The 11214-nt window shown below is 50.3% G+C and overlaps 1 protein-coding gene across 1 annotated transcript; it reads left to right on the forward strand.

Moving 5' to 3' along the window:
- Positions 1 to 2266: 2266 nt before the first annotated feature.
- LOC100345538 (small ribosomal subunit protein eS7-like) lies at positions 2267 to 2925 on the forward strand. The gene has a single exon (XM_051833428.2). The coding sequence runs from the start codon at positions 2294 to 2296 to the stop codon at positions 2876 to 2878; it is 585 nt and encodes a 194-aa protein (XP_051689388.2). The 5' UTR covers positions 2267 to 2293; the 3' UTR covers positions 2879 to 2925.
- The last annotated feature ends 8289 nt before the right edge of the window (positions 2926 to 11214 follow it).

Below are 11214 nucleotides of genomic sequence, written 5' to 3' on the forward strand. Positions count from 1 at the left end.
GCAGAGCCCACCCAGCAGGCTTCCCTCCACCTTGAGGAAAGCGACAAACCTTTCCGGATTTGCTTGTTTTTCGTGAGGACAAAAAGTCTAGCTCGCGACCCAGGACAAAAATCTCCGTGACTTTAAAGCGTGGCTGTAGGCTAAGACCCTGTTGCCCACACAGACAGCCTTGCTGGCGAGCTGAGAGGATGCCCAGGCACAGCCACGGCCCCCACAGCTCAGGGCTCCCGGCAGCCCGGATGCAGAGCTGTCGGCAGCCCGGATGCAGAGCTGTGGGGAGTTTTGGCCAGACACCGATTCCAGACCCTTCCGTTCTGCCGGCTTGGCCCCTGCACACATCACCTCCCTCCTCCACTCGCAGGACGGCCCTAGCAACCGTCTCTCCTCAGATTCGTCCGTGGGGAGAAGTTTCTGCGGTGGAGCCTGCTGGCTTCCTGAGCTCTTGGAAGACACATGTCCCCATTTTTGACGTTTTCTGGTCCGTCCCATTGTCATCTGATAACTCGCTCAAGGGGGCACTGCAAGAAGTCCATGGAGTAGAAAAATGGGTTTATTTACATGCAAAAGGTAAAGCCCCCAATATGCATTTCTGGAAATTCTTGAAGACCCTCCCTCATATTATCAGATGATAATAAATATGTAATGTGGGGGATTTAAGCATTATCAAATAACCAAAATGAGCCCGTCAGCTTGTTCTTAGATTCTTAAAGAAACGCGCGGGGTATGCACACACCAGGCAAGGTGCCCACAAAAGCCAACAGCCTCGGGGCGATGTCTGGCTCCAAGTCCCAAGGACCTCGTCCACGTGTCCACCTCCTGTGCTGCTGGAGCAGAGGATGTGCCTCCGGTGTTAACAGCTTCATGGTCAGAGGTCGATCTCCAGTGCTCATCTGCCCCTGCCGGTCAGCTCCCCTTCCCGCAGGCTTCCCAGGGCAAGTTGGTGGAGGGCCCGAGGACAGGGCTCTGGGAAAACTTGGGTCCTGATGTGGCTCAGACACAAGGTGAGGAGGTGCCAGGCCCTCCTTACCAAAACCAAATCTTTTTTTTTTTATTTTTATTTTTTTTAATTTTTTGACAGGCAGAGTGGACAGTGAGAGAGAGAGACAGAGAGAAAGGTCTTCCTTTGCCGTTGGTTCACCCTCCAATGGCCGCCACGGCTGGCACGCTGCGGCCAGCGCACCGCGCTGATCTGAAGGCAGGAGCCAGGTGCTCCTCCTGGTCTCCCATGGGGTGCAGGGCCCAAGCACCTGGGCCATCCTCCACTGCACTCCCTGGCCACAGCAGAGGGCTGGCCTGGAAGAGGGGCAACCGGGACAGAATCCGGCGCCCCAACCGGGACTAGAACCCGGTGTGCCGGCACCGCAGGCGGAGGATTAGCCTAGTGAACCGCGGCGCCGGCCAACCAAAACCAAATCTTGCCATCAAGAGCTGCGTGCGAGAGGCCTCGTATGGGGCTGGCTCTCCTGTCCCTCCCCTCCACAGGACGCAGCAACGGGCACCCTGGTGCAAGCAGAGAGCCGCTCCACCAGACCCCGGTGCTGCCGGGGCAGTGCTGAGCCCTCTGAGCCTCCAGCACGGGGAGAGATACACGTCTAGCCCTGGTGGCTTTCCCTGCCGGTGGCGTTCTCATTAGGGCTGCACAGTGGACACCGACAGGCCCTACCCAACTCACTCCCCTGACACAGGTGGAAGGAAAGCCAGGCGGCCGGCGGGGAGTGGGCCTGAGTGTGTCCCTCTCACCCCCCAGGCAGCGCAGGTGCAGGGCAGGCGGGCAGGGCACTGGCTGGGTCACTCCTCCTCCCCTCGCCCCTGCACCTGGCCGGTTTTCACACAGTCCTGACTTCGGCAAGGCTGGGCTAGCAGCTCCAGGGGCGGTCTCCATTCTGCTCCGTTCCCGCCAGGACCCAGCACAGCTCTCGGCTCTCCCCCTGCTGCTTCCTGCTTCCTGCTTCCCTACTACTGCTCAGTCATCAGCTAGTTTCCCAGACACTCAGAACTGTTTCCCTACAGTGGGTGAATTCTTCATTTAGGTTTCGCTACGTGTTACTGCATTTGTACTGTGTACTGCTCTCATGTTTGGTGTGTTTTTTTCTTCTCATGATCTTTCCCTTGATTGCTACTTAACTCCACTGTTTTCACCTGTGATTATCCAAAATGTGTGCATGGCTGGCATGCATTTACACTCTGGATCTCTGAATACCTAAGACCTTGGGTTACAGTCTTTTTCTTGTGAACTTGTTACTAAAGTCTCATTGTTTATGCTTCCTCAGCCGGCGCTCAACCAGGAGAAGCCATGTTCAGCTCGAGCACCAAGATTGTGAAGCCCAACGGCGAGAAGCCGGATGAGTTTGAGTTGGGGATCTCCCAGGCGCTCCTGGAGCTGGAGATGAACTCGGACCTCAAGGCTCAACTAAGGGAGCTGAACATCACGGCCACCAAGGAAATCGAAGTTGGCGGTGGCCGGAAAGCTACCATCATCTTTGTTCCCGTTCCTCAACTAAAATCCTTCCAGAAGATTCAAGTCCGGCTAGTTCGTGAGCTGGAGAAAAAGTTCAGTGGGAAGCACGTTGTCTTCATTGCTCGGAGGAGGATTCTGCCTAAGCCAACTCGAAAAAGCCGTACGAAAAATAAGCAGAAGCGCCCTAGGAGCCGCACTCTGACGGCTGTGCACGATGCGATCCTTGAGGACTTAGTCTTCCCAAGTGAAATCGTGGGCAAGAGAATCCGTGTGAAACTGGATGGCAGCCGGCTCCTACAGGTCCATCTGGACAAAGCACAGCAGAGTAACGTGGAGCACAAGGTGGAAACTTTCTCTGGTGTGTATAAGAAGCTCACAGGCAAGGATGTTAATTTTGAGTTCCCAGAGTTCCAGTTGTAAACAAAAATGACTAAATAAAAGATGCTTCATGGTAAAAAAAAAAAAAAGTCTCATTGTTTTTGAAATTAGAAATGAACTTTTGAAAAATAATGCTATTGTAAGTTGGTGAACATTTTCAGTCTGCAAATGCAATACTGTCTTAAGCTCAGAGACATTATCTTCTATTATTTCATTGACTATTCATTCCACGTTGCATTTTTCTCTTGCTCTTGTGACTTTAGTTATTTGTAAATCAGCATCCAGATCTCTGTATCTTGTTCTCCAAGATACAGAGACTTCCTCAAGGTCTCTCTCGTTCTCAAATTCTGTCAACTTCATGGTCTATTGCATTATTGACTATTGATATTTAGATTTTTATTCTGGTAATTGCGGTTGAAAATATTCTTTTTTTTTTTTTTTTTGACAGGCAGAGTGAACAGTGAGAGAGAGAGACAGAGAGAAAGGTCTTCCTTTGCCGTTGGTTCACCCTCCAATGGCCGTCGCGGCAGGCGCGCTGCATCCGGTGCACCGCGCTGATCCAATGGCAAGAGCCAGGTGCTTTTCCTGGTCTCCCATGGGGTGCAGGGCCCAGGCACTTGGGCCATCCTCCACTGCACTCCTGGGCCACAGCAGAGAGCTGGCCTGGAAGAGGGGCAACCAGACAGAATCCGGCGCCCCAACCGGGACTAGAACCCGGTGTGCCGGCGCCACAAGGCAGAGGATTAGCCTAGTGAGCCGCGGCGCCGGCCTGAAAATATTCTTATTTCTAGTTTCTTTTCATGAAAACTATTTTGGACTCCACATTCCCTGACGCCTCATTGCCAGTGTGATTGAGGAGTTTCTCCAAAGCATTCTGGTTCGTTGGTGCTGCTGGTCAGCAGTGGCCTCCTGACAGCTCTAACTGGGCCTCACTGCCCAGCGGGTTAGGAATTCCTGCCTGTCCTACCGCTGTGTTTCCCAGCTTGCTGGGTGTGCGTGGTAACGCCCAGTGCACTGGGCGATGCCACTCAGCTTACTTGGAGTTACTGCCTGGCCTGCTGGATGTTACTGCCCTTCTGGGGACTACTGCTTGGCTTATAGGGTGTTAGTCCTGATTCGTGTGTGTTACTGCCTTACTTATTAGGGAATCTGCCCAGCTTCTGGGGTCTCCAGGTCCTGGAGCACTCGCTCTGTGACTGCCTGGAGATCTGAGAGCTGAGAAATAAGGGTGATTGGGTCTCCCCTTGGATGGCTGGTGTTGACAGCAGAGTGGGTGGAGACAGCTCCCCTCCCAGGAGTGTACATCTGCAGTTCACAAAGCAGGGTATGGGGGACATGGAGACAGTAACGTGGCCGCTACGGTGTTACCGTGGCTGTCATCTCGCACATTCCTCAATGACAGCGGCAGCTACAAACTGCTTATTTATTTATTTTTAAAAAGATTTAATTTTTTTACTTAATTGAAAAACAGAGTTACAGAGAGAGAAAGAGGGAGATACAGAGAGAGGTCTTCTACTGGTTCACTCCCCAAATGGCCGCAACGGACAGGGCTGGGCTGATCAGAAGCCCGGAGCTGGGAGCTTCTTCTGGGTCTCCCACATGGGTGCAGGGCCCAAGCACTTGGGCCGTCTTCTGCTGCTTTCCCAGGCCATAGCAGGGAGCTGGATCAGAAGCAAAGCAGCTGAGACTTGAACCGGCACCCAGATGGTCTGCTGGCATTGCAGGCTGTGCCTTAACTCATTTCACCACAACTCTGGCCGCTCACACGGTACAGTCAACCTTCCATGCCCTCTGACCTACTTCTCCCCTCGTTCCCTCGCCCTGGCCCAGCCTCACTCTGCCTCTGTGCTCTTTTGAGCATGCAGCCCTCGTGTGAAGGAGACCACAGGACAGTCTTCCTGTGCCTGGCTGATTTCCCTCAGTGTGACGTCCTGCAGGTCTCTTCAGAGTAGCAGGTGGCAGATGTCCGGTTTGAAGGCTGAATCATTCCACTGTGCATAAACCACATGTTCCTTATCCACTTGAGGGACATTGAGCTTGTTTCCACTTGTTGGCTTCCATGAGCCACGCTGCCGTGAACCTGGGGTGCAGGTGTCCTTGCGAGGGGGTGACCTCGTATCTGGATACACACACGGAGACGGAATGCTGGGTCACACTGTGGGTCTACTTTTAGCTTCTGAGGGTCCTCCACACTTTTCCACAGTGGCTGAAGCAATCTACATTCCAACAACAGTGTGCTGGGGCTTCCTTTGCCCCATAGCACCACCACCGTTCCCCTCCTGTGCTTTTGAGAATAGTTCTCCTTGCGGTGTAAAGCAATGCCTCTGGGTGGTTTTCATTTGCATTCCCCTGATTATGGGTGATGTTGAGCTCCTTTAAATAGCCCTGTTGGTGGCTTCTATGTCTGTTTTGGAAAAATGTCTCTTCAGGTCTTTCACTTTTTCAGTTGGGTCATTTTTCTTCTATTGAGCTGTAAGAGTTCTTTATACAGTTTGAGTATTAAACCCTTCTTGGGTGACTCCCAGATATTTCCCCCAGTCTCTGGCTCCCTTTGCCTTTTGTTGGCTGTTCCCTCTGCCGTGCAGGCTTGTGTGTGATATAAGAGAAACGTCCAACTTTGCTCTTTTGCGTGAGGAAATCCGGTCTTCCTGGTGTCATTTGTTGAAAGAACCATTCTTTCCCCCATGAGTTTTCTTGCTAGCTCATACACGTTTGGATTTATTTTTGAAGTCTTTGTTCTGTTCCACTGGTCTGTTTCTGTTTTTATGCAGTACCATAAAGAGCTGAAGAAGGGAGTCTAACAGATGCTCACAGAGCCCCTTCATAGCCTCCCGCCAAGAGGCAGGAGTAGCCTAATGTGTGTGGGTGGATGCATGGTGAACAAAGCGTGGTGTCTGCACACAGCGGCACGCCGTGGGCCGCTGTCCGGCCTGGAAAGGAAGGAAGCTGACACAAGCCCTGAGGATGCTTTGCTGGGTGAGATAAGCCAGGCACACAAAGACACACGTGGCACCGTTCCACTTGAGCGAGAACCTGGTGCAGTCACGCTCAGAGACAGAAGCCAAAATGGTGGTGCCAGGCCTCAGGAAGAGTGGGGTTTGTGTTTAAGGAGTGAGAGTTTCAGTTTGAGAGAAAGTGAAGCTCGGAGGTAAGGGCGGGTCTGGCTGCACTGCAGCGTGAATGGACCTCTGGCCTTGGAACCACAGGCTGACAAATAGTGAAAACCCTCAGTTCTGTTATGTAAAAGGGAAGAATGCTGCGCCGTGGGGGTGGAGGCTGGGTGCCCTGCAGCGGACTTGCTGCACCTGCGCCTGCTTCATTCTTAGGCCTGGGGTTTTGGCTTCCTCCCATCCAGGACCTGTAACATTGGAGTCATTCATTCATTCATTTAACCAACATTTATTATGTAGGTACCATGTGCTTAAGTTTCCCTACCACGATGAAATAGCTTAGAGACTCTCATTTATGGGTCAAATTCAGAATGGATTTGGTTGAAATCATCAATGTTTGGGAGCTATCAAATTATTTTTCTATTAAGACAATACAACCAGGGCCAGCGCTGTGGCGCAGCCTGCCATTCCAGCATTCCATATGGGCACCGGTTTGAGTCCCTGCTGCTCCACTTCTGATCCAGCTCTCTGCTATGGCCCGGGAAAGCAGTAGAAGATGGCCCAAGTCCTTGGGCCCCTGCACCTTCCTGAGAGACCTGGAAGAAGCTCCTGGCTCCTGGCTTCGAATCAGCTTAGCTCTGGCTGTTGCTGTCATTTGGGGAGTGAACCAGTGGAATGGAGGACCTCTCTCTCTCTCTGGCTCTACTTCTCTCTGTATCTCTTTCAAATAAATAAAATAATTCATAAAAAACAGACAATACAATACAACCCTCTGCTATTCTCATTGCAGATTTTTCACATTCCGATGTAGATTTGGTTCTTAAATCAGAAAGTCTGGAAGAAAAGTGGCCTGGCTTAGCAAATCACTCAGCAAAAGATATTTGTTTCAAGTAAATCTCAGATTACTCATATAATAAAATATTAAAACCGGTACGTGGCCTCCGTAGTATAGATTTCCATTACTGGGCTAAAAGCATGACGGTGACTGTGGAACCCATAAGCACCTCCAAGGACACTTGAAGGTCACCTGCACCTTCTCAACAGCACAGGGGACAGCCATGTCTATTCCTACCTCTTTGTTCTGTTGAATTAAGTTCTGTGCCCAGCATACATATCAGAGTTTTCTTTTTAAGATTCATTTTATTTATTTGAAAGTCAGAGTTACAGAGAGAGGTAGAGACAGAGAGAGGTCTTCCATCCTTTGGTTCACTCCCCAGATGGCTGTAAAGGCTGGAGCTGCACTGATCTGAAGCCAGGAGCCAGAAATCTCTTCCGGGTCTCCCACGTGGGTGCAGGGGCCCAAGGACTTGGGCCATCTACTGCTTTCTCAGGCCATAGCAGAGAGCTGGATTGGAAGAGGAGAAGCCGGTACTTGAACCGGCGCCCATGTGGGATGCTGGCGCTTCAGACCAGGGCTTTAACCCCACTGCGCCACAGAGCCGACCCCCATAACAGGGGTTCTAACACTATGGTTCTAAGTTGTAACTGAAAGCTGGATTTCATTCAGGTTTTTTGATCTGTAAAGAAATAGCAGTTGGGAAAGTCTACCTACTGATGGTGGCAGTGTGGTGACTGGGTGCAGTACAAGGGCATGGACTGGTCACTGGGTATGCACCCAGGGGCAAAGTCAGGTAACCTCTTTGACCTATATGTTGTGTTTTATCTGAAAGGTGGGAGATTGTCACCTCGTATACCTTATTTCCAAGGTTACTATGCACATACCATGCTTATGTTTTTGTTTTTGTTTCTTTGACAGGCAGAGTGGACAGTGAGAGAGACAGAGAGAAAGGTCTTCCTTCAGTTGGTTCACCCTCCAATGGCCGCTGCGGCAGGCGCGCTGTGCTGATCCGATGGCAGGAGCCAGGTGCTTCTTCCTGGTCTCCCATGCGGGTGCAGGGCCCAAGCACTTGGGCCATCTTCCACTGCCCAGGAGGGCCACAGCAGAGAGCTGGCCTGGAAAAGGGGCAACCGGGACAGAATCCGGCGCCCCAAGAGGGACTAGAACCCGGTGTGCCGGCGCCGCAGGTGGAGGATTAGCCTATTGAGCCGCAGCGCCGGCTGATGCTTATGTTTTTAGGATGTTTTAGCCATGGTATAAGAGGAGAATAACAGCTTTTACTGAATTCTTTTTAAATTGAATAAGATCCTGCATGCACATAATGCTGTATATCAGCGATTGTTAAATTGTCATGTAAGCCCAGTTGTTTTAATTATATAGAGATGAATTTTTATCACTCAGATAAAAGAAAAAGCATCCAACTAGTCAGGCACAGCTGGAGACAGAGTTTGACGTCCACACCTGGCTTCTGCCCTCCCTCCACAGTAAGGAAGCTTGATTTGTTGGTTCTCCATCTCCTCACAGCTCTGCTGGCCTCACCCACTTCCTTAAGCACCTCTGCATGTCTAAGTGCAAGCTTTAAAGCATTACACTAGCTTTTCTGTTGGCTAGTTTCAGTTTTTTTTTTTACACAATTTATTTTATGCTTAAATAATCGACTAGGTCATCCAGTGTATGGGTTTCATACATATGTCATTAGAGCTAGGTGTAGTTTCAGTTTTATTTATTGATTTGTTTCTTTGGCCTGCATGCATTGATAAGATCATTCTCCTTCTGGAATTAGCAGGAGCACAGGTGACAGTAATTCCTGTTTCAGGCCGATTCCTTTGGATAGTCAACAAAGCAACCAAAGTAGAGTAAGCCCATGGAGAACTGAAGTTCTCTTGTGCCGGCACGGGTTCAAACAGTGATGCTCTAATAAACAATAAGGAAGAAGAATCAATGACCTAGGGCAGGGATTTGTAAACAAGGCCCACGGCCCAAACCCGGCCTGCTTCCTGTGTTTGAAAACAACCTTTGGAGGGCCATTGCTGTGGCATAGCAGGCAAAGCCGCTGCCAGCGACACCAGCATCCCATGTAGGCTCTGATTTGTGTCCCGGCTGCTCTACTTCTGATCCAGCTCCCTGCTGATGCTCCTGGAAGAGCAGCAGAAGGTGGGCCAAGTCCTTTGGCCCCTGCACACACGTGGGAGACCCGGAAGAAGCCTCTGGCTCCTGGCTTTGGTCTTGTCCAGCCCTGACCATTGCAGCCACGTGGGGAGTGAACCAGCAGATGGAAGATCTCTCTCTCTCTCTGTCTCTCTCTGCTTCTGCCTCTCCTTCTCTACAACTCTGACTTTCAAACAAAAATGAAAACAAAGTTTGACTGGAGTACAGTCGTGTGTGTGTTTGTGGAGCACGGCCGTATGTCTGTTTATGTGCTGTCCAGAGCTGTCTGCACAAAGACCAGATGACTTGTAAAGCCAGAAATATTTGCTCTTTGCAGAGAAATCTTCCAGCTCCTGACTTAGAGACTAGCTAGAAGAAACAGAAGATAGATGCCCCCTTTGCAGAAGATTTTAAAGCATGAATTTCTCACAGATCTGCGAAGCAGACACCCAGCCCAGTGCTGGTAAAGCCTTGCATTCTGGGGCCTGGGTGAGGAAGCAAATGTGCATTAGGTTCCTCTCTCTGGGGATCAGGCACAGCTGGCTGCATCCTGATCTGGGGCAACGTCATTTTCTAGGAGGAACAATAACATGCGGTGACTGTGATTTGTAAGCAATAAGATGGTGCAGACTATTCCCAGAGGTTTCGGGATGGGTTCTGGACCAGCTTCTTCACTGCATTTCTGCTTTGGGCAGCTGCATCTGTGAGACCCCAGGCCTCCAGAGGTAGACGCCTGTGGGGCCTACAGCACCGCCCATGAGGGCTCTGCTTGTGTGGATGAATGCCAGCCCTACACTGTCACAGCGCCAGTGTTCACTGTGTGCACTTTGGAGCTCTGTCCCTAACTCTGTAAAGCAGAGACTTATAACACCCAGTTCCAAGATACCTGTGATGCTGAAAAGGAATTGCGTCTTTGCGAAGCACCACAGCAGGAGACACTACCTCTTAGGAAAATGATCCTGCATCATCCTCACCAAACCAGGAACAATAGCTGGAAGGGGGGGCAGCACGAGGGTTCCAGTCCTCACCTTCCCTGCTCACCCTGCACATCTCACTCTTCTGCATTGCCCCATTGTTTCTCCTCTGGGAAGCCCACCTGCCACCACCCCGGCACTAGGACAAACTGGACGGAAATTCCTGCTCATCTACAATCTCTGGGGTCAGCACCTGCACCCTTAGAGCACTTAACCCAGTGTTTCAGAATTAGTTTCCACTTTATTCCTAATAAGAATATATATTCAACATGGAAAAACACAAAGAGTATGATAAAGCCACAGATCATCTTTAATCTCACTCCTACAGCCCGGAAATAACTCTCTCTCTCTCTCCCCTGCTCTGTCTCTGCCTCTGTCTCTGTCTTTCTCTCTCTCTCCTTCTCCCCCACTACTTGTGCCTTATTAGTATGCTTTTAGTTGCAACTAAGCAAATACCTGGACCCAACATTCAATTGGCATAAACAGTAAGAAATAATAAACTTACATAATAAGAAATCTAAACATAAGGTGACTCTTAAAGCAGAATGCAAAGGTCTGAATATGATTTCACTGCCTAACTCAGGTAGATACTTAAACCTCAAAGTATAGGTTGAATGACTAAGGGTGGAGACTTGATGCAATCATGGTGTCTGAAGGTAGCATCTGGGGAATGGTTGGGTTGGGTACGTTAGGTGGGTTGGTTGGGTTGTATTATATTGGGTTGGGTTGAATGAGTTGGGTTAGTTGGGTAGGGTTGGATAGGATAGGTGGGTTAGTTGGATTGGATTGGATTGGATTGGATTGGATTGGATTGGATTGAGTAGGGTGGCTTGGGTTGGTTGGGTAGAGTTGCCATCGTGAAGCCCATGGTCAAATTCTTGTGGCTTTACAAGAAGAAACCACTTGACATAGAGGGACCAGCACTCTCCCCACTTCTCTCTGCCTCCTTGCTGGCTCTGTGACCCTTCCTCAGCACCTGGTCCATCAATAGACACCTCATCTTGGACTGAGAACTCTAAAACTGTGAGCTGGAACCAACTATCTTCCTCCCTATGTAGCTCTTCCTGGACATCTGTGTGTCCATTTGACAAAAACCTAAAACGTGGGGGAATGCATCAGAAGTTAGGGGCTGGGGGCAGAGATCACATGATTATTCCCTAGGTGCTAGAAGTCAGAAAATCATTCTTAAAAAATTAAAGTCGGGGGAGCCGGCGCTGTGGTGCAGCGGGTTAAAGCCCTGGCCTGAAGCTCTGGCATCCCATATGAGCACCGGTTCTAGTCCGGCTGCTCCTCTTCTGATCCAGCTCT

This window comes from Oryctolagus cuniculus, chromosome 13, assembly GCF_964237555.1.
Source record: "Oryctolagus cuniculus chromosome 13, mOryCun1.1, whole genome shotgun sequence".
NCBI lineage: Eukaryota > Metazoa > Chordata > Mammalia > Lagomorpha > Leporidae > Oryctolagus > Oryctolagus cuniculus.